At 42.5% G+C, this 23,937-nt stretch overlaps 1 protein-coding gene and 1 pseudogene across 1 annotated transcript; one reads left to right on the top strand and one right to left on the bottom strand.

Moving 5' to 3' along the window:
* The first annotated feature begins 1,488 nt into the window (after positions 1 to 1,488).
* LOC111956972 (very long chain fatty acid elongase 1-like) lies at positions 1,489 to 11,221 on the top strand. The gene is made up of 8 exons (XM_023977681.2): positions 1,489 to 1,780; positions 8,876 to 8,979; positions 9,102 to 9,292; positions 9,432 to 9,512; positions 9,645 to 9,701; positions 9,869 to 9,974; positions 10,212 to 10,351; positions 10,485 to 11,221. The coding sequence occupies exons 2-8, from the start codon at positions 8,919 to 8,921 to the stop codon at positions 10,797 to 10,799; spliced, it is 951 nt and encodes a 316-aa protein (XP_023833449.1). The 5' UTR covers positions 1,489 to 1,780; positions 8,876 to 8,918; the 3' UTR covers positions 10,800 to 11,221.
* A 361-nt stretch (positions 11,222 to 11,582) lies between these two features.
* On the bottom strand, positions 11,583 to 15,273 carry LOC111956973 (cell division cycle protein 20 homolog; annotated as a pseudogene).
* Between the last annotated feature and the right edge of the window lie 8,664 nt (positions 15,274 to 23,937).

Genomic DNA, 23,937 nt, shown 5'->3' with positions numbered 1-23,937 from the left:
TACAAACCTGACTCAGTTACACCAGCTCTGTCAGGAGGAATGGGCCTAAATGCACCCAACTTATTGTGGGAAGCTTGGGGAAGGCTACCCGAAAGGTTTGACCCAAGTTAAACAATTTTAAAGCAATCCTACCAAATACTAATTGGGTGTATGTAAACTTCTGACCCAGTGGGAATGTGATGAAAGAAATAAAAGCTGAAATAAATCATTCTCTCTACTATTATTCTGACATTTCACATTCTTAAAATAAAGTGGTGATCCTAACTGACCTAAGACAGGGAATTCTTACTAGGATAAAATGTCAGGAATTGTGAAAAACTGAGTTTAAATGTATTTGGCTAAGGTGTATGTAAACTTCCAACTTCAACTGTACCTAGCACTAACTAGCTTGATTGCTTGCTTGCTAACACCCACATGAAGGCGATGCTAATGTAGTTATCCAAATTGTGTTATATGGAAATGCACTGTAAGTAGCCAGGTAATCATCACGTAATGATGATGGTATATGGTCTTTTACAGAGTATCCCCCGTGTGCTTTCACCCAGTGAAAGTCCTAAAGCACTGTGTAAACCCACACAGTTCTCAATGTCTTTTTTAATGTTTTTTGCCTGTACACTGCTCATTTCCAGATTCTTCTCATTCCAGTAGCCCTTTAATTCCAGTGTAAGGATGTGTGAGCACATTTCAAGGCCATTCTTCCACTACCACGCCCATCACCAGTTCTCAGTGCCTGAGGAACAGGTAGAACCAGTGCTACTGGGAGATAGTGGAACCTGTCATACTGTGGCGGTGTGCAGTAAGTAGGACCCACCAGCGCAAACTCCATGCCTGTCGCTGGGTGACGATCCCTCAGGCAGGGTAGGGACACATTGAATCCCCATTATTCCCTGTCAAATCCCCCTGCCTCATAATTATTCACCTGTAGCTCTGACTCTGGGTTGACGATTGGGTTTTATGATTATGATGATCAGAATTACAATGATGAAAAGATTGATGATGATACTAATTGAAACAGGGAAATTATTGGAGCATTAGAAATGGATGATTTCTCAAATTTCAATATCACTAACATGTACTAAAAAATCTAAGAGAAAAGTTCCTCCAATTATATTGTCGCTAGCAAATTATTCCTGAATATCAATGCTTTGCAATTTTATGTTGAGCTCCCAAGCAATGGGAAGACAGATATTTTCCAACCCTTTTACATTTTCATTAGTCATTCTTGTTATTATATGGGATGCTCGTTTTTGTTACATACATGTGTGCTATGTGATGGGTCCCCAAAGAGACCATTCAAACTCTCCAGAGGTCGCTACTGGATTCTCCCTCACTTACTACCTTCAGATACCCAACCCTTCTCAGACGACCAATGGCCAATCTCTCTTTTTCTGCTGAACCAATCAGAGAGAGGTAGTGGTTAGGGGAGAGTGAGTCTAGATGTTGAAACAGGGTGTGGTCCTGAAACTAGGTGGGCGTTGTCACTAAGTAGTGTACTTGGCCTTGGGGGTTTAAATCTGAGTTGAATGAGTCCTATAGCTGTACACATCTCGCTCTCTTTCTGACTTAATCTGCTCTGGCTTTATGTGGCCTATTTCTAGACCGTCAAACATTTGAGGACTTCAAGGAAGAAACAAGCACTCTTTTTTTTCTTCAGTTAATGTCTCTTTGACTCTTCTGTTTTGCTGGGCCTGGTTCATTGTGAGCTCAGTGGTTGTGACTCTCTTGTATGTGTGCCTGAAGGACTGACGATTTGGGGAGAGTACTGAGGACAACTCGGCAGGTGAGTCTTGTGTTACCAGTGATGCTCAGTGTTATACTCCATCTAACACTGCTGTCTATTTACTTTACTTCAAGTTTGTTACTCTTATAACACATACCCAAACTGTCAGGACAGGTTTTCCTTTTACCTGTAGGCCTCGTATTGAGACCTGTATGACTTGGTGGATATGATGACACTGTCCCATCTTTGTCGTGTGTGCAATTAGATTTATTGCTATTGCATGGAAATGACATAAACAGTAGTGTCCCACATTCTCTCTCTCTCTCTCTCTCTCTGTCCTTAGTTTGCCGGCTCACCTCCAACCCATCCCATCTTCCTGTCATTTTTCTCAATCAACTCATTCCTATCTAGTGACCTCATACCACATACTGGCTGTTCAAACCGGTTCACCTCTCTGCCTCACCTGTTTGACTGTCTGTTAGAGACAATGAAGTGTTCTCTCAATGACTAAGGAGTAGCTAAGGAAATGTTAAATACTGCTGACCAAGCACTTTGCAAAACTACTGCCATCTTTTATTAGCAGCTATATACAATTTAAAAAAACATTACATTTCACAAGACATTAAGGGTGTGCCCTTTTGTACATGAGTGTGTATGTTATCGTGTGTATGCGTGTCTGTGTCTCTTCAGACCCTGCTGTGTGCTAGCAGTAGTTTAAACAGACAGCTTTGTGCATTTGACATGTCGATACTTCTGTAGTGATGAAGTCAATCTCTCCTCTACATTGAGCCATGAGACATTGACATGCATCTTTATTATTGTTCGCTCTCAATGTACATTTAAGGGCCAGCCGTGCAGTCCTGTTCTTGGCCAATTGTAAGTCCCTCTTTGTGGCACCTGACCACAAGACTGAACAATAGTCCAAGTGCGACAACTAGGGCCTGTAGGACCTGCCTTGTTGATCGCGTTCTTAAGCAGGCAGAGCAGAGCTTTATTATGGACCGACCTCTCCCCATCTTAGATACTGTGGCATCAATATGTTTTGACCATGACAGTTTACAATCCAGGGTTTCTCCAAGCAGTTTAGTCTCCTCAACTTGCTCAATATCCACATTATTCATTACAAGGTTTTGTTGAGGTTTATGGTTTAGGGAATTATTTGTTCCAAATACAATGCTTTTAGTTTTAGAAATATTTAGTACTAACTTGTTTCTTGACACCCATTCTGAAACTGATTGCAGCTATTTAAGTGTTGCAGTGATTTCACTTGCTGTGGTAGCTGACGTGTATAGTGTTAAGTCATCAGCATACATAGCTATCAGGCTTTACTCAGTGGTAGGTCATTAGTAAAGATTGATAAAGGTAAGGGGCCTAGACCGCTGCCCTGGGGAATTCCTGACTCTACCTAGATTATGTTGGAGAGGCTTCCATTAAAGAACACCCTCTGTTTCCTGTTAGACAGGTAACTCTCGATCCACAATATAGCAGAAGTTTTCCCAGCAGCAGATTATGATCAATAATGTCAGCCACTGAAGTCTAACAAAACAGCTCCCACCTTTTTATTATCAATTTCTTGTAGCCAATCATCAGTCATTTGTGTAAGTGCCGTACATGTTGAATGCCCTTCCCTATAAGCGTTCAGAAAATGTTGTACTTAAAAAAATTACTGTGAAATGGCGTTGTATCTGGTCAAACACAATTTTTTTCCCCCAAAGGTTTACTAAGGGTTGGTAACAGGCTGATTAGTTCGCTGTTTGAGCTACTAAAGGGGGATTTACTATTCTTGGGTAGTGGAATGACTTTAGCTTCCCTCCAGGCCTGAGGGCACACACTTTCCTGTATGCTTAGATTGAAGAGATGTCAAATAGGACTGGCAATATCATCCTCAGTAATTTTCCATCCAAGTTGTCAGACCCCGGTGGCTTGTCATTATTGATAGACCAAAACATTTTCACCTCTTCCACACTCACATTTTAGAATGCAAAATTACAATGCTTGTCTTTCGTTATTTGGTCAGTTATGCATGGATGTGCCAGACTTGTTAGCCATTCCTTTTGCCTCATCCCTCTCAACCATAAAAGGTTTCAATTCCTCATCAATCCACTGGGATTTATATGTTTTTACAGTCATTTTCTTAGTGGGTGCATGCTTATTAGTAACTGAAATAATTCATTTCATAAACATTTCCAGTGCAGTGTTTGGTTGCTCCTCATTACACACCACAGACCGGTAAATATGCTTTACATCTTCAGCATAGGAATCACTACAGAACTTCTTGTATGACCTCTTATACACTATATTAGGACCAGCCTTTGGAACTTTGGTTTTTCTAGATATGGCTACTATATTATTATCTCAACATCCTATGGATTTGGATACTGCTTTAGAGCATATTTATGCAGCATTAGTTAAGATGTGATCAATACATGTGGATGATTTCCTTCCTATGCTGTTGGTAAATACACGGGTAGGTTCACTGATAACCTGAACCAGGTTGCAGGCACTGGTTACAGTTTGAAGCTTTTTGGGTGGGCAACTTGATGACAGCTAGTCAATATTTAGGTCGATATCACATACATTATCAAGCGTTTCACACATATTATCTAGATACTGACAATTAGCACTTGGTGGTCTATAGCAACTACCTACAAGAATGTGCTTTAGATGAGGCAGGTGAACCTGTAGCCATATTACTTCAACAGCATTTGACATGAGATCTTCTCTAAGCTTTATGGGAATATGACTGAACATAAACGGCAACATCTCCCACCATTGGCATTCCTGCCTCTTCTGAAGATGTTGAAACCATGTATTGCTACCACTGTATCATCAAAGGTATTATATTATTTGAGTTCAGAGATAGACAGTATATGACTGTTATGTTACTTAGGCTACGTATGTTAATATGGGTAATTTTTTTGCACTTTTCTGGGATTCTTGACAGCTAAATGACAACATGGTGGGGATTATCTGAGCAAGGCTTGGGTCACTGATAAGTCATTGTGTCTGTTTGTGAGAAGATACTTTTATTAGTTAAGTGGACAGATTGTTTTTAGTTTGACTCAATGCTAAAGCCTATATAGTAGATGTATTATACAGTGCATTCAAAGTATTCAGACCCCTTTACTTTTTCCACATTTTGTTACGTTACAGCCTTATTCTGAAATTGATTAAATTGTGCCCCCCCCCATCTATCATATATATATATATATATATAGTGGGGCAAAAAAGTATTTAGTCAGCCACCAATTGTGCAAGTTCTCCCACTTAAAAAGATGAGAGAGGCCTGTAATTTTCACCATAGGTACACTTCAACTATGACAGACAAAATTAGAAGAAAAAAATCCAGAAAATCACATTGTAGGATTTTTAATGAATTTATTTGCAAATTATGGTGGAAAATAAGTATTTGGTCACCTACAAACAAGCAAGATTTCTGGCTCTCACAGACCTGTAACTTCTTCTTTAAGAGGCTCCTCTGTCCTCCACTCGTTACCTGTATTAATGGTACCTGTTTGAACTTGTTATCAGTATAAAAGACACCTGTCCACAACCTCAAACAGTCACACTCCAAACTCCACTATGGCAAGACCAAAGAACTGTCAAAGGACACCAGAAACAAAATTGTGGACCTGCACCAGGCTGGGAAGACTGAATCTGCAATAGGTAAGCAGCTTCGTTTGAAGAAATCAACTGTGGGAGCAATTATTAGGAAATGGAAGACATACAAGACCACTGATAATCTCCCTCGATCTGGGGCTCCACGCAAGTATCTCACCCGTGGGGTCAAAATGATCACAAGAACGGTGAGCAAAAATCCCAGAACCACACGGGGGGACCTAGTGAATGACCTGCAGGAGGCTGGACCAAAGTAACAAAGCCTACCATCAGTAACACACTACGCGCCAGGGACTAAAATCCTGCAGTGCCAGACGTGTCCCCCTGCTTAAGCCAGTACATGTCCAGGCCCGTCTGAAGTTTGCTAGAGAGCATTTGGATGATCCAGAAGAAGATTGGGAGAATGTCATATGGTCAGATGAAACCAAAATAGAACTTTTTGGTAAAAACTCAACTCGTCGTGTTTGGAGGACAAAGAATGCTGATTTGCATCCAAAGAACACTATACCTACTGTGAAGCATGGGGGTGGAAACATCATGCTTTGGGGCTGTTTTTCTGCAAAGGGACCAGGACGACTGATCCGTGTAAAGGAAAGAATGAATGGGGCCATGTATCGTGAGATTTTGAGTGAAAACCTTCCATCAGCAAGGGCATTGAATATGAAACGTGGCTGGGTCTTTCAGCATGACAATGATCCAAACACACCGCCCGGGCAACGGAGTGGCTTCGTAAGAAGCATTTCGGTCCTGGAGTGCCTAGCCAGTCTCCAGATCTCAACCCCATAGAAAATCTTTGGAGGGAGTTGAAAGTCCGTGTTGCCCAGCAACAGCCCCAAAACATCACTGCTCTAGAGGAGATCTGCATGGAGGAATGGGCCAAAATACTAGCAACAGTGTGTGAAAACCTTGTGAAGACTTACAGAAAACGTTGGACCTCTGTCATTGCCAACAAAGGGTATATAACAAAGTATTGAGAAACTTTTGTTATTGACCAAATACTTATTTTCCACCATAATTTGCAAATAAATTCATTAAAAATCCTACAATGTCATTTTCTGGATTTTTTTCTTCTCATTTGTCTGTCATACTTGAAGTGTACCTATGATGAAAATTACAGGCCTCTCTCATCTTTTAAAGTGGGAGAACTTGCACAATTGGTGGCTGACTAAATACTTTTTTGCCCCAGTGTGTGTGTGTGTGTGTGTGTGTGTGTGTGTATATATATATACACACACACACATAATGAGAAAGCAAAAACAGGTTTAGACATTTTTTGCAAATTTATAAAAAATAAATGGCAGCGATTACAGCCTCGAGTCTTCTTGGGTATGACGCTACAAGCTTGGCACACCTGTATTTGGGGAGGAACTTCCCAATCTTCTCTGCAGATCCCGAAGCCACTCCTGTGTTGTCTTGGCTGTGTGCTTAGGGTCTTGGCTGTGATGCTGCCACCACCATATTTCACCGTAGGGATGGTGCCAGGTTTCCTCCAGATGAGACGCTTTGCATTCAGGCCAAAGAGTTCAATCTTGGTTTCATCAGACCACAGAATCTTGTTTCTCATGGTCTGAGAGTCATTTAGGTGCCTTTTGGCAAACTCCAAGTGGGCTATCATGTGCTTTTTACTGGGGAGTGGCTTCCATCTGGCCAGCATCCCAGAGTCGCCTCTTCACTGTTGACGTTGAGACTGGTGTTTTGTGGGTACTATTTAATGAAACTGCCAGTTGAGGACTTGTGAGGTGTCTTTCTCAAACTAGACACACTAATGTACATGTCCTCTTGCTCAGTTGTGCAACGGGGCCTCCCACTCTTTCTGGTTAGAGCCAGTTTGCGCTGTTCTGTGAAGGAAGTAATACACAGCGTTGTACCAGATCTTCAGTTTCTTGGCAATTTCTAGCATTGAAAAGCCTTAATTTCTCAGAACAAGAATGGACTGACGAGTTTCAGAAGGAAGTTCTTTGTTTCTGGCCATTTTGAGCCTGCAATCGAACCCACAAATGCTGATACTCAACTACTCTAAAGAAGGCCAGTTTTATTGCTTCTTTAAGCAGGACAACCGTTTTCAGCTGTGCTAACATAATTGCAAAAGGGTTTTCTAATGATCAATTAGACTTTTTAAAATGATAAACTTGGATTAGCAATCACAACGTGCCATTGGAACACAGGAGTGATGGTTGCTGATAATGGGCATCTGTACGCCTATGTAGATATTCCATTCAAAATCTGCCGTTTCCAGCTACAATAGTCATTTACAACATTAACTGATTTCTGATCAATTTGATGTTATTTATTTATTTATTTTATCCCCTTTTCTCCCCAATTTTTCGTGGTATCCAATCGCTAGTAATTACTATCTTGTCTCATCGCTACAACTCCCGTACGGGCTCGGGAGAGACGAAGGTCGAAAGCCACGCGTCCTCCGAAGCACAACCCAACCAAGCCGCACTGCTTCTTAACACAGCGCGCCTCCAACCCAGAAGCCAGCGTCACCAATGTGTCGGAGGAAACACCGTGCACCTGGCCCCCTTGGTCAGCGCGCACTGCGCCCGGCCCGCCACAGGAGTCGCTGGAGGGCGATGAGACAAGGATATCCCTACCGGCCAAACCCTCCATAACCCGGAGGATGCTAGCCCAATAGTGCGTCGCCCCACGACCTCCCGGTCGCGGCCGGCTGCGACAGAGCCTGGGCGCGAACCCAGAGACTCTGGTGGCGCAGCTAGCACTGCGATGCAGTGCCCTAGACCACTGCGCCACCTGGGAGGCCAATTTGATGTTATTTTAATGAAAAAAAATGATTTTTCTTTCAAAAACTAGGACATTTCTAAGTGACCCCAAACTTTTGAACGGTAGTATATTTGAAATGGTATTTGAACCCAAGTCTGATTTTTTTTGATTTTTTTTTTTTTTATAGCCATGGCTGATAGTGGAATGTAACACTTGGCTATTATAGAAAAGTGACTAATATTACTAAGGCTACCTATGAATAATCCCATTAGGATCTATTTGACATTGACTGACATACAGTACATGGCCAAACGGACTACAGTGCCCTCTGCAGCTATTTTTTATTGTTGTGAAGCATTTGTTTTGTTTGTCTATCAATATCCCCTTATACTACCTACCGCATTGTGCCCTGGAGCAAGGCACTTTATCCCTAAGTGCTGAAGGGAAGCTGCTCTGCCGCAGCCCCCGTGCTGCTTCCAGCCTGTGATGTGTCATGTTGGGTACTACGGTGACAACAATAATAAAGTATATCCGTGCAAATGGACCAATAAAGCAAGTGTTGTATTGTTTTATTATCAGATAGTCAGTCATCAAAGCAGAGCCTCGTGTTCAGGTATATGATGGGCCTGTGCAGCTGTCTCTGTTTAGTGTGGGAGGCAGTGTGGCAGTGCTTTGTTCATCATCATCGTACGTCTCTATAGGTCTCAGTACACATTATTGCATCCCCTGTAGGCGTAACCACATAACCTGCCATCATCACCAACTGTTTGTTTGTTTTTTCAAGCAAATTGTATTTTTGTCTGTATATTTCAGGATTTTTTGATTGACTGAATAAAGGAGAAAAGAGGCCATCAAGATGCTGCGTGAAGTGGGATCCAATATTATGGTGTTTTATGAGTATGTATTGCAGAGAACGGGTGAGTGCTTTCGCATAAGTTGATATTTTTATTCAATTTGGTGATTTGCAGTTTGTACTATGCTGTTGGTGTAACCTGTATTGTCGTCTCAAATATTGAATTGCTTGATTTCTTGTCCTCAGACCACCGATTGTTACCCTACCCGTTGATGCGGACCCCCTTCCAGATGACCAGCATCCTGATGGGCTATGTGTTCTTCTCGCTGTACGCAGGGCCTCTGCTGATGGCCAACCGCAAGCCCTATCACCTCAAAACAGCCATGATCATCTATAACTTCAGCATGGTGTCCCTAAACGCCTTCCTAGTCTATGAGGTGAGCAAAGCATTTAGTTATTCAGGAGAATGAAAGTTCTTCAAAGAGCCTTGTTGTGAAGACATACTATACTGTAGTAAAACTTTTCCCAGCGTTTATGAATTGATGTGACAGCGAGTTCTGTGCTTTGCTTTTGCAGTTCCTGATGTCAGGATGGGGAACCACTTTTACCTGGAGATGTGACCTGTGTGACTACTCAAGCAACCCACAGGCTCTAAGGGTATGTTTTTTTTCTTTGAGAGAATCTGTATTGCATCATGAAATTTACATTTTACTTTACATTCAAATATGCATATGATGTGATTTTTATTCTGTGCTATTTGTCTGTACTTTTTTAAAATCCTTTTGTCAGATGGTTCAAGTGGCCTGGTGGTTTCTGTTCTCTAAATTCACCGAGCTTCTGGACACCGTAAGAATGATTTCTCTATCAGAACATCATGTTTGACGCTAGCCTAAATCATTTAGATGTTGTACATATTCTGACTGCATCTTTCTCCGACACCCTTAGTAAAATACAAATGGAGATTTCTGAACAATGTTTGCTTTAAGTAACTTGAGCTCTTGTCTGATTTTCAGATTTTCTTTGTGCTGCGTAAGAAACACAGCCAGATCACATTTCTACATGTCTTCCATCACTCCTTCATGCCCTTCACGTGGTGGTGGGGAATTACCATTGCTCCTGGTAAGCTTGACCTCTGACCTCATCCCAATGCAGTGTGCTTACAGCTGGTCATGTAACCTGTTTAACATTAACTTTTGGGGAGTTGTTAAATAAACTTTATCACCACAATGAATCTTCTGCAAGTTTACAAGGGAATAAGAACACTAAACAAAATCTATTTAGTAACATTTATTTTGTTATCCCCCTGTGACTTAAGAATTACGTTTGTGCTTTAATACTGTCTTTGTGAACCTCCAGCAGGGGGAATGAGCTCGTTCCATGCCATGGTCAACTGCTGTGTCCACGTCATCATGTACACCTACTACGGCCTGTCTGCTGCCGGACCTCGCTTCCAAAAATACCTCTGGTGGAAGAAGTACATGACCGCAATCCAGCTGGTGGGTGTTATTTCTTAATGATGTACTATTGGAAGAAACTATGTTAAAGGGGGAGCTGCCGGTATTACTGTTGTGAATTGGTGACTCCCGCGCAAACTTCACACCACATCAAAATGTTCTCATCTTTCTTCAGATCCAGTTTGTGCTGATCTCACTTCACATCTCTCAGTACTACTTCATGGAGAAGTGTGACTTTCAGGTGCCCATGTTCATTCACCTTATCTGGATGTACGGCACCTTCTTCTTCCTACTCTTCTCCAACTTCTGGATTCAGGCCTACGTGAAGGGGAAACGGCTGCCTACGGCAACCATGGAGAAGCTAAAGCAGAATGGCGTTAACAGCGACATTACCGTGGTCATCAACAGCAAGCCGCTGGAGAATAGCAACGGGACAACAGCACATCGTGTCAATGGCAATAACCAACTAGGCAAAGTGAAGGAAGTCTAGTTTCGTCCTTTTGGAAGGGGAAACATAACTGTCTGAAGGACCCTGAAATGCCAAAGATTCCCAAAAAAGTATTCATCACTTTCCTCAAATGTATATTTATCTGCAGTTCGTGGGATATGGCAGTTAGTCCACTGTTAAATTGTGGGAACATGGTGTGATTTAACTGTACATCACCCTGTATGAAGGTGTGTCAGTCACCAATACCTCAAACACAGGCTTGAAAATGGCCAATGATTGGACTCTTCTGGTTGTTTGGCTGGCATGAAACTGTTTGGACTGAAACGCTTGTAAATAGTGTACAGTTACTTTCGAAGAGGTGGCGTTCGTCACTGACCAGCTTTTCGTTGCTGCTGTTTGTATATTTAACTTTTTGAAATAAAGCCGAGTAAGACATTACTTTGAGGCACAAGACAGCAACTGTATCCGGTCTGCAGCAGCATTCTTATTAAGGGTCCTCCAGGTCAGGACTCACCTGTTGCTTTTGGACATTCTGGCTTTCCAGCATAGGGAAATCAGTGGATGTATGGTAATCTGCACATGTGGTCTATAGCATTTATTGTTTGACGCTGGACCTCCCGTGTGACGAGTCAGCAACATGCACTCCAGAAAATGAGTGGGACAGTACCTGGTTCGAATCCAGGCTGTGTCCCATAGGGCGGCGCACAATTGGCCATCATTAAGAATTTGTACTCAACTGACTTGCCTAGTTAAAGGTTACAAAATAACATTTAGTTATCGAGTGCCCTAACATGATTAGTAACTGGTGTCATTTATTGCAAATACTAAGTGGCAAGACAATATTTATTTCAGTGAATTAAAGGTACATAATTTATTAAACAATTCAGAGGCGTTGATCAATAACTTAAACAATACAGAAGTCCATTATCGGAAAGCTGTGTGTATAATGCTGCTAGTGGACTTAATCTCATGTGCCTTCTTTTTGACTGGATCCAGCTCAAAGCTCTTCCAGAACCGGACGGTTTCATCACCAGCTACAGTGGCAATAGTCGAGCAGTCTGGACTCATGGTAATGTTCCAAGATTCTGTCCTCATGACCTGGGGTGAATAAATACAGTTTAAAGTTTCTGTTTTGACCTTTCGACACCAGAATAAATCCAAGGATAGTTTTATACGTGTGCTCCGAGACCATCTGCAGGAGATTCACAGCCCAAACACGTACCTCCCCACAATTCCCAACCAATGCAGCTCTGGTACGAGTCCTCAATTTGAATGTGTTGATAGTTGGAGCAATTGCTTGAGCTGCACTGAGAATTTGATATATGACAGTCCAAATTTTAGACCGTTGGCTACGATAGACTTACAGCGTCAGACAATGCTCTTTGACAACTGCAGAGCCGTTAAGTTTAAACATAATGAATAGCAGTTTCAGACCAGACAAGCATTGCCACAACAGCTGCATGTGACCAATAAAATTTTATTTGACACTTACCATTGAGCTCTGCCACTTTAGTCAAGGAGGGGTACTTCCAGATGACTACGTTGTCGTGGGAATATCCGTGGCTGGAAACCAATTCCTTGTAGTTTGGCGCAAACATCACATGATAACTTCGGATCATACAGCATAGCAGTTATGGAAAGTAAACGCTTCAAAAATGGCTGGTATGCAAATACACATGCCGCTATGACTGAGCAGGGCCCTGGAGGTAATAACAAGGTACATTTTGTTAGACTTCACAACCTCATTAGGGTGCAGTTACCTGAGACTGAGTGTCCAGACCATTGATGCAGGAGCCACGGTTGACATTCCAGATGCGGATGTGGCAGTCTCTGGTGCCACCTCCAGAAGCAAGAATGTTGGGTTCCCATGGGCACCAGGCCAAAGCCTAAAACATTTTTGTAAGAATTAGTGTGCAGCAAAATTTCATGTAATACAACCAACTCCTTCAATAAAAACATTGTAGTTTAGAATTTCACAGCAAAATATTTTTAAATTCAAAATGTGTTCACCTTGACTGCTCCTTGGTGCTCACTGAAGCAGTGGACAGAACTGCTGCCTTGGCCACTACCATCCTGCACACCTGACCACAAATACACCAGGTTGTCGTTGCCTCCACTGGCCAGGTATCTTCCATCAGGGGACCACTTCAGCCCACACACCTCCTGAGAGTGCCCAGACAGGGTGAGGATGTAGTGGTCGGCTACCCTCACGTCATGGTGGTGGATGTGACCCGATCTGGAGCCACTTGAAAAAACATATCATAAAATGGTTAAACACTAATGCTATTTTTGCTCAGTTGACAAATGAAGTGATCAGATTAGTCAAAAGATGAATAATTGGGAAAAAGATTAGAATTGGGCTGCCTGTTTAGACAGAATAGAACATCTTGGCCACAAGTATCACAAAAGATCCTGACAGGACAGAGACTTGACTATTCCAAATTTGACATTCAAGACATGATTCTTTACCTGGAGAGAATATAATTGTTCCAACTCAGGCTGGCAACTCTTGCAGTGTGGCTGGCCATGCTGCGTAGACACTTCTGGTTCTCCACATCTACGGTAGGTGAAATATTAAAAACAGAAAGCATCAAATGATTATTTTCCCCAACACCATAATATTGCAATGAAGCCAAATATTTAGATGAGTACTGGGTTGTTCACTTCAGACATTTACCTGAACTTTGCAGTCACTGGTACCAATAGCCAGGAGGTTTCCCTCCGTGATCCAGGACACGGAGCAGATATAGTCCTCCTCCCGCTCCATCTTCATCAGCAGGACGATGTCACCCTGGGCTGCGTCCCACAGGTAAACACTGTTGTGAAGGGCAACCGCTAAAAGGTTCCGACTGCTCCAGTCCAGTAGGCTCAAATCTGTGGGAAGAGAAAGGTAAATAAATTGTTAAAAGTCAGTTAAAGAACTCCTGCCACCACCACTAATTGAATTAAGTTGATAAGAATAGAGATGAAAGGGCCAGATCCCAACGAGATAGTTGCTTTAATCACTTTCTGCAAATTTCCCACTAAAATCAATGTGTGATTTACATAAACAGCAGGCCCATGTTTCACTCAAAGCTAGGATTACTCTCCAGGTAGGTTACTGGACATGTACTGTGCTGGCAGGAGGATCTAAGATATACCTCTAGGATAAGTCCCTCTATCTTCTCACCAGACAGGTTTTAAGACATTTGTGGTGATGTGTTGGCAGGAGACTCACAGAAATCATTTCAGAGTTCAGAAGCTTCTAAGAAACTGTCAGACACAGATGATATGTATCTGGTCTTTTTGGTAGAGACTGGGGTAGGAACTTGACTGTAGAGGACTTTCAGGTTGTTCTGGTAACCTGCAAAGAAAAGAGAATGGGACATTAGATTTTGATATCAATAATCAACTGACAAGTCACACCATTACCAGTGGTAGGCCTACCTTCTGGAGCATTCAAGGGTTTTCCTCCCAGATGCAAGATCTTTGCCTCACCAATATCATATCCATTGAGTGTGACAGACCAAGCCTTCTGGTTCTCCTACAAAGACAAACGTGCAGTTGTTGACTTACAATGCATTAACAAAATGTGCTGATGTGCAATGTTAAAGAGCCTCACTGATGTTGCTGTGGAGGGGTTTGTGGCCATAGGCTCATTTCCCTTTGAAAGCAGGAAGCTTCCCAAGTCCAGCTGTTTGTTATTCCTAGTGGGAATGAAACGGTCCCCACCTGCCTTTGAAGTTGTGCACTTACCATTTTTACCTAAGAAAGAGAGAAGGGGCAAATTAGTGGAACCATTGGTGAAACCACTGACTGGCAACAATGCCACACCCATAGACAGCTGAAAGACCGTAAACAAGAGCAAAATGCAAAGGTGAAAAGCATAATATAGTTAGTTACCTGCTGTTTTACTATGCGTCTTGGACATACTAAGAGCTCTATTTGCGAATTTACCAGGTGATAGAGTGCTGGTGTTGGCACTGCTGGTAGACATTGACGAAATTGCTTTTCTTTGCCACCTCGCCATGGGCGCGTTTGTGATTGGCATATCAAGCTTCAGAATGCTATGAATGTCATTCTCGAATCCATATTGGGCCATGTTCGAATCTGCCTTTGGGACTCCCTGCAGGGTACAATAATAAATCAATTTTTAAACTATACTAACAAAAACGTATAGTTAATTTGCTAAATAAAAAAACGTACATGTAGCTAATCTTTGCCAACCCAATTCACTGCGTTAGTTATAACGTTACATCAAATTAAACGGATAACGTTAACTAACTAACTGTTAGCGACCTGGCAAACTTGCTGCCTTTCGCCGTCATTTAGTATTTACATTCCATGCAACAAAACATTAAATGTAGGTGTTAACAAACGTGTGCTACGCAACTTACTCCGACCTAATTCCACACATTGTTATTGAGAAAGTGTACTGTAGCATCTCAAACTTTACCGATACGTGTTTCTTTCTGCAGCAGGTCAAATTCGACATTTCAAAACAACCATGAAGACAATCTTTAAATGACTAAATACGCTGTCGTGATTGGTTTATTCAAAATATTTAGGAGGTAATCATGGGGGCGGAATAGTATCCGTTAGTCTGATTGGTGGAAAAGGTAGACGTCGACTTCCTGAATAATCAACGACAAAAGAAAACTCAGTGGAGACCACTGAGTATTTAAAGAGTTTATTTACGTTTTTATGGGAGTAAAGTCAAACCTTGTAAAAAAAAACAAGACAGCTATGATGGAAACAGTAAATTTCGGTTCAATTTTATCAATGCAGATAGGTAATTTGTTTGTTCACATGGTGGAATCTTTTATGTCAGTAAAAATAATTATGCGACAAAAGCCGGTGGAAACTACTTTATGCGCACATATTGATACAATAACCTTCATATCGAAGTAAACTTGGAATCACGTGATGATATGGTGTGTGGTTTGGCCTCCCACTATTACTCGGGAAACCATGCTATTAGGCTACAGATTAAATCAATTATCATGAATTTAACAGGGTGGTGCACCTTGATGAGTTTGACGCAATGAAAATTTAGGGTCTTATTCTGGTGACATGATAATCCTTGCTTGACTACCATTTGAAAAATACAAGTATTCTGGCTCCTGAGTAGCGCAGTGGTCTAAGGCACTACATCTCAGTGCGAGGTTCAGTCCTGGGCTGGAGTCCCATAGGGTGGTGCACAATTGGCCCAGCGTTGTTAGAGTTTGGGCCGTCATTGTAAATAAGAATTTGTTCTTAACTGACTAGTAAAATAAATATATAATCTCTCATGCCACTTGCCTACCTGAACTGTATCGTACTCCCTGACGAAGGCCATGCAGCCGAAACGCGTCGGTTTAAAAAAAACTTTGTTTCTATTGAACATGCCATACTAATAAAGGCATTTTAATTAATTATATGAAGAGTGCCTTGGTCCTCCTTTCTTTTTGATGTATCTGTGAGCTGTTGGCCCATGTGCCAAGCACAGAGTAGGCGCATTTGCTATTTTACCCAACAGTTTTTGTGACCACAATGACAAAACTATATCGGTAGTGTTGAAAATGCAATACACATTGAACTCTAGAATTCTTTTTTTGTACATTAAAACTTGAGCGAAAAACTACAATTTGTGTGCACTTCGTCATCAAGATTTTTATCCAAAACAAGTCAGTTTGTGGAAACTACACTGGTGGGGTAAATGTGCATATTTTCTTTAGGCGAATGTTTGAGAATTCATATGAAAATATGTCGCTAATTGGATGGAAACCTAGCTAGTGATGAGGAAATAAATGCAAGATTTGTCCATTCTTGCAAGTTAATTTATTGGAATTTCCGGAGGTGTGGTCTTCGACATCACTTCATGACCTTTCGAGATGCAGAAACTTGGATGAGCGAGGTTCGACTTCAAACAAGGAAGCAAACAATATATAATCCATTGTTCTATACTGTGGTAGGCGGTTTTAGCAACAGCTGTGCTGGACTGTGGTCGACATGGATGATAGTTCTGATGGTATGGGTGGGGATGACGAAAGTCATGGACCTGGATGGTCTGTGGTGAAAAGGAAAAGGAAAAGGAAAAAGAATGTCCCTGCTATAAGCGCTGCTGACAGCATTGGCAGTTCTAGTGTTGAGAACGTGAAGAGGGTGAAGGTAGTGAAAAACAAAAGTAATGATGTGTCAGAGTGGAAAGTTGTAATCGTGTTTGACGTGACCACAGGGTCTCATATACACCTTATTCGATTAACCAATGCCATTAAGAAAGAGATAGGGGAAGTCACATGATCCCGGTTCATTGGTAATGGTAGGCTGTTAATATTTTGTTCTGACCATGTTCAACAAGGGAAGATTCTAAACATGAAAACTCTCAATGGGAAGAAAATCACAAGTCATGTCCCTGGAGCTTCGGCTAAGCTGAGGGGGCGTGTCATTTAAAAACCCTTGAATGAGTAGGTGTGTCCAAACTTTGACTTGTGCTGTATATGTACCAGTGAGTGAAGTGGGTGAGAAAAGGAAGGTGGTTCCTTGGTGTACTGAAGAGTGCACTGCAGCTATTCGAGAAAGAAATTGGGCTTACATAGGAATATGACTCCTGAGAGTCTAGTTGATTTCCAAAAGAAGAGAGCTTAAGGATATAGGGTCATTAAGTCTGTGAAGAGAAATACATGGAGAGAGTTCTGCTCTACAATAGGCAGGGGTACTGAGCTGGGGGGATGTATGGTCTATGTTGAAGAAGATGACTGGTAGAAGCAAGTCCACTTGAATTGGGGGTTATACCTTCTGGTTGGAAACGTGCAGTAATACCTTTTGTAAAGCTTGGAAAGGACCCTTCATGTGCTGATAGTTACAGACCAATAGCACTTGTGTAAACTTGTGTAAACTGATGGAAAAGATGACAGTCAATAGATTGTCATATTTCCTCGAACATAGAGGTTTATTGAGACAATGTCAAAGTGGATTCTGTAAAGGTAGATCTACTTTGGATGCATTAGTAAAGGTGAGCAATGAAGTTGAAAAAACTCTGGTCATGAAAGAAATAATGGCTACTGTCTTTTTTGACATTGAAAAGGCCCATGACACTATGTGGAGAGAAGGCCTATTGATTAAGATGGAAATACTTGGTATTGGTGGGAGATTATATAACTGGGTTTTGGCTTTCTTATTTAATTGCTCTTTTCAAGTTAAAATTGGATCAATTTTATCTGATGACTATGGAGTTGACAATGGTATACCTCAAGGCAGTGCTATCAGTCCTATTTTGTTCAAAATTATGATTAACGATGTGTTTTCGAATGTAGGTAGGGTTATTGGGGCTACCCTATATGCTGATGATGGAGCTATTTGGAAGAGGGGAAGGAATGTCTCTCATGTAATCAAATCTATTCAACAAGCTATAGTGGATGTTGAAAGATGGTCGATTGACTGGGGTTTTAAATTGTCAGTGGTGAAGTCTTGTATGTTATTCTCGAAGAAAAAAGTTGCTGATAATATACAGTTGTTTCTGTATGGACAACCTATGGGGAGGGTTTCTAAGAACAAATATTTGGGTGGTTCTTAGAAATGGTTCAATGAGTGATATACATAGAAAGATCATATCATAAATGTTGAAACAGAGTCTAAGATGGTGGTGAATCTTATGCGCTCAGTCTCTGGTTATGAATTGGGTGCTGACAGACAATCGTTGATGGATATTTATAGCGCTCTTATCAGGACTACAATTGATTATGGGTGTATAGTTTATGGAACAGCGGCAAAGACGGCTTCAGAAGCAGGACAGAATCCAGTATATAGCTTTAAGGATATGTATTGGTGCATTTAAATCAACATATGTACGTGCCTTACTTGTGGAGTCAGATGAGATAACTATGGATATACGGCGAAAAAAAATGTAATTCGCTTATTGGGTTAGGTTGAAAGGCTGAGCATCCCACTGCTACTGTTCTAGATGACTGTTGACGCCGTTCTCCACGGCGTCTCCYGACTCTGTCACGTCTGTCACATGTGCTCATGTGCTCAGTGTGAACCTGCTTTCATCTGTGAAGAGCACAGGGCGCCAGTGGCGAATTTGCCAATCTTGGTGTTCTCTGGCAAATGCCAAACGTCCTGCACGGTGCTGGGCTGTAAGCACAACCCCCACCTGTGGACGTCGGGCCCTCATACCACCCGCATGGAGTCTGTTACTGACCGTTTGAGCAGACACATGCACATTTGTGGCCTGCTGGAGGTCATTTTGCAGGGCTCTGGCAGTGCTCCACCTGCTCCTCCTTGCACAAAGGCGGAGGTAGCGGTCCTGCTGCTGGGTTGTTGCCCTCCTACGGCCTCCTCCACGTCTCCTGATGTACTGGCCTGTCTCCTGGTAGCGCCTCCATGCTCTGGACACTACGCTGACAGACACAGCAAACCTTCTTGCCACAGCTCGCATTGATGTGCCATCCTGGATGAGCTCACTACCTGAGCCACTTGTATGGGTTGTAGACTCCGTCTCATGCTACCACTAGAGTGAAAGCACCGCCAGCATTCAAAAGTGACCAAAACATCAGCCAGGAAGCATAGGAACTGAGAAGTGGTCTGTGGTCACCACCTGCAGAACCACTCCTTTATTGGGGTGTCTTGCTAATTGCCTATAATTTCCACCTTTTGTCTATTCCATTTGCACAACAGCATGTGAAATGTATTGTCAATCAGTGTTGCTTCCTAAGTGGACAGTTTGATTTCACAGAAGTGTGAGACTTGGAGTTACATGTGTTGTTTAAGTGTTCCCTTTATTTTTTTGAGCAGTGTATATATATATATCATACACACACACACATTTTTGTAATAATGACAATTGCAACAATACTGAATGAACAATGAACACTTTTATTTTAACTTAATATAATACATAAATAAAATCAATTTAGTCTCAAATAACAGTAGAAAATATGTTAAAACGAACCACCAGCTTTCATGGGTCTTCAATATTCCCAGTTAAGAAGTTTTAGGTTGTAGTGCAGAAAGCCGAGCTTGTCTGCATGGTCCCTGTCAGTCTGCTCCTCCGCGAAACACAGACCTTATTTGAAGTAGATCAAGACATTCTCTATGGAAGACATGAACGGTAAATAACGAAGGAACCCCTTTCAAGTTCAGCCGCAAGTTATTACAGGAATATAACGCGTCGACTATTTCTCTCTAAACCATATACCTTTGACTAATCCGGAAACTATCACCTCGAAAACAAAACGTTTATTCCGTTCCGTATTTTATCTAACGGTGGCATCCATGAGTCTAAATATTCCTGTTACATTGCACAACCTTCAATGTTATGTCATAATTACGTAAAATTCTGGCAAATTAGTTCGCAAAGAGCCAGGCGGCCCAAACTGGTTGCATATACCCTGACTCTGCGTGCAATGAACGCAAGAGAAATGACACAATTTCACCTGGTTAATATTGCCTGCTAACCTGGATTTCTTTAGCTAAATATGCAGGTTTAAAAATATATACTTGTGTATTGATTTTAAGAAAGGCATTGATGTTTATGGTTACGTACACATTGGAGCAATGACAGTCATTGATTGATTGTTTTTTATAAGATAAGTTTAATGCTAGCTAGCAATTTACCTCAGCTTACTGCATTCGCTACAGGCCGGCTCCTCGTGAGTGCAATGTAATCAGGTGTTAGAGCATTGGACTAGTTAACTGTAGGGTTGCAAGATTGGATCCCCCGAGCTGACAAGGTTAAAAATCTGTCGTTCTGCCCCTGAGGCAGAACGTTCGTAGGCCATCATTGAAAATAAGAATGTGTTCTTAACTGACTTGCCTAGTTAAATAAAGATTAAATAAAGGTGAAAAATAGATATATTTAAAAAATTAGCAAATCGGCGCCCAAAAATACCGATTTCAGATTGTTATGAAAACTTGAAATCGGCCCTAATTAATTGGCCATTCCGATTAATCTGTCGACCTCTAATCAGGATGCTCTCGATGGTGCAGCTGTAAAACGTTTAGGATCTGAGGACCCAGCCAAATCTTTTCAGTCTCCTGAGGGAATAGGTTTGTCGACCCTCGTCACGGACTGTCTTGGTGTGTTTGTAACATGTTAGTTTGTTGGTGATGTGGACGCCAAGGAACTTGAAGCTCTCAACCTACTCCACTGCAGCCCCGTCGATGAGAATGGGAGCGTGATTGGTCCTAATTTTCCTGTAGTCCACAATCATCTCCTTTGTCTTGATCACGTTAAGGGAGAGGTTGTTGTCCTAGCACCACACGGTCAGGTCTCTGACCTCCTCCCTATAGGCTGTCACATTGTTGTCGGTGATTAGGCCTGCAAATATTGTGTCATCAGCAAACTTAATGATGGTGTTGGAGTCGGGCCTGGCCGTGCAGTCATGAGTGAACAGGGAGTACAGGAGGGAGCTTAGCACGCACCCCTGAGGGGCCCCCGTGTTGAGGATCAGCATGGCGGATGTGTTGTTACCTACCTTTACCACCTGGGGGTGGCCAGGATCCAGTTGCAGAGGGAGGTGTTTAGTCCCAGGGTCCTTAGCTTCTTTGCCCGCTTTGAGGACGACGTGAGTAAAACATTTAAACATGTTAACCCTCGCAAGGCTGCTGGCCCAGACGGCATCCCTAGCCACGTCCTCAGAGCATTCAATCGCTCCCTATCCCAGTCTGTTGTCCCCACTTGCTTTAAGATGGCCACCATTGTTCTTGTACTCAAGAAGGCAAAGGTAACTGAACTAAATGACTACCGCCCTGTAGCATTCACTTCTGTCATCATGAAGTGCTTTGAGAGACTAGTCAAGGATCATATCACCTCCACCTTACCGGCCACCCTAGACACACTTCAGTTTGCATGCTGCCCCAACAGGTCCACAGGCGATGCAATCGCCATCACACTGCACACTGCCCTATCCCATCTGAACAAGAGGAATACCTATGTAAGAATGCTGTTCATTGACTACAGCTCAGCATTCAACACCATAGTACCCTCCAAGCTCATCATCAAGCTGGAGGCCCTGGGTCTCAACCATGCCCTGTGCAATTGGGTCCTGGACTTTCTGACGGGCTGCCCCCAGGTGGTGAAGGTAGGAAACAACATCTCCACTTCTCTGACCCTCAACACTGGGGCCCCACAAGGGTGCGTGCTCAGCCCCCTCCTGTACTCCCTGTTCACCCACGGCTGCGTCGCCATGCACGCCTCCAACTCAATCATCAAGTTTGCAGACGACAAAACAATAGTGGGCTTGAGTACCAACAACGACAAGACAGCCTACAGGGTGGCGGTGAGGGCACTCGGAGTGTGGTGCCAGGAAAACAACCTCTCACTCAACATCAACAAAACAAAGGAGATGATCGTGGACTTCAGGAAACAGCAGAGGGAGCACCCCCCTATCCACATCGAAGGACAGCAGTGGAGAAGGTGGAAAGTTTTAAGTTCCTTGGCGTACACATCACAGACAAACTGAAAAGGTCCACCCACACAGACTTTGTGGTGAAGAAGGCGCAACAGCGCCTCTTCAACCTCAGGAGGCTGAAGAAATTTGGCTGGTCACCCAAAACCCTGACAAACTTTTACAGATGCACAATTGAGAGCATCCTGTTGGGCTGTATCACATCATCACCGGGGGCAAACTACCTGCCCTCCATGACACCTACAGCACCCGATATCACAGGAAAGCTAAAAAGATCATCAAGGACAACAACCACCTGAGCCACTGCCTGTTCACACCGCTACCATCCAGAAGGCGAGGTCAGTACAGGTGCATCAAAGCTGGGACCGAGAGACTGAAAAACAGCTTCTATTTCAAGGCCATCAGACTGCTAAACAGCAATCACTAACTCAGAGAGGCTGCTGCCTACATTGAGACCCACCGACCACTTTAATAAATGGATCACGAGTCACTTTAAACAATGCCACTTAAAATAATGACACTTTAATAATGTTTACATATCTTACATGACTCATATCATAAGTACAGTTGAAGTCGTAAATTTACATACACTTAGGTTGGAGTCATTAAAACTCGTTTTTCAACCACTCCACAAATTTCTTGTTAACAAACTATAGTTTTGGAAAGTCGGTTAGGACATCTACTTTGTGCATTTTTCCAACAATTGTTCACAGACAGATTATTTCCTCATAATTCACTGTATCACAAATCCAGTGGGTCAGAAGTTTACATACACTAAGTTGACTGTGCCTTTAAACAGCTTGGAAATTATGTCATGGCTTTATAAGCTTCTGATAGGCTAATTGACATAATTTGAGTCAATTGGAGGTGTACCTGTGGATGTATTTCAAGGCCTACCTTCAAACTCAGTGCCTCTTTGCTTGACATCATGGGAAAATCTAAAGAAATCAGCCAAGACCTGATTTCAAATAGTCTAACAAATTGTAGACTTCCACAAGTCTGGTTCATCCTTGGGAGCAATTTCCAAACGCCTGAAGTTACCACGCTCATCTGTACAAACAATAGTACGCAAGTATAAACACCATGGGACCATGTAGGCATCATACCGCTCAGGAAGGAGACGCGTTCTGTCTCCTAGAGATGAACGTACTTTGGTGTGAAAAGTGCAAATCAATCCCAGAACAACAGCAAAGGAACTTGTGAAGATGCTGGAGGAAACTGGTACAAAAGTATCTATGTCCACAGTCAAACGAGGCCTATATCAACATAACCTGACAGGCCGCTCAGCAAGGAAGAAGCAAGTGCTCCAAAACTGCAATAAATAAGCCAGACTACGGTTTGCAACTGCACATGGGGACAAAGATTGTACTTTTTGGAGAAATGTCCTCTGGTCTGATGAAACAAAAATAGAACTGTTTGGCCATTATGACCATCGTTATGGTTGGAGGAAAAAGGGGGATGTTTGCAAGCCGAAGAACATCATCCCAACCATGAAGCACGGGGGTGGCAGCATCATCCTGCAGGAGGCAGCAAAGCACCCCCAAAGTTAAAGCTTGGTCGCAAATGGGTCTTCCAAATGGACAATGACCCCAAGCATACTTCCAAAGTTGTGGCAAAATGGCTGAAAGACAACATAGTCAAGGTATTGGAGTGGCCATCACAAAGCACTGACCTCAATCCTATAGAAAATTTGTGGGCAGAACTGAAAAAGCATGTGCGAGCAAGGAGGCCTCGAAACCTGACTCGGCTTTGTCAGGAGGAATGGGCCAAAATTCACCCAACTTATTGTGGGAAGCTTGTGGAAGGCTACC

Source organism: Salvelinus sp. IW2-2015, linkage group LG32 (assembly GCF_002910315.2).
Source record: "Salvelinus sp. IW2-2015 linkage group LG32, ASM291031v2, whole genome shotgun sequence".
Classification (NCBI taxonomy): Eukaryota; Metazoa; Chordata; class Actinopteri; order Salmoniformes; family Salmonidae; genus Salvelinus; species Salvelinus sp. IW2-2015.
Note: the sequence above shows the minus strand (reverse complement) of the source record. Positions and strands in the feature narration are given on the sequence as shown.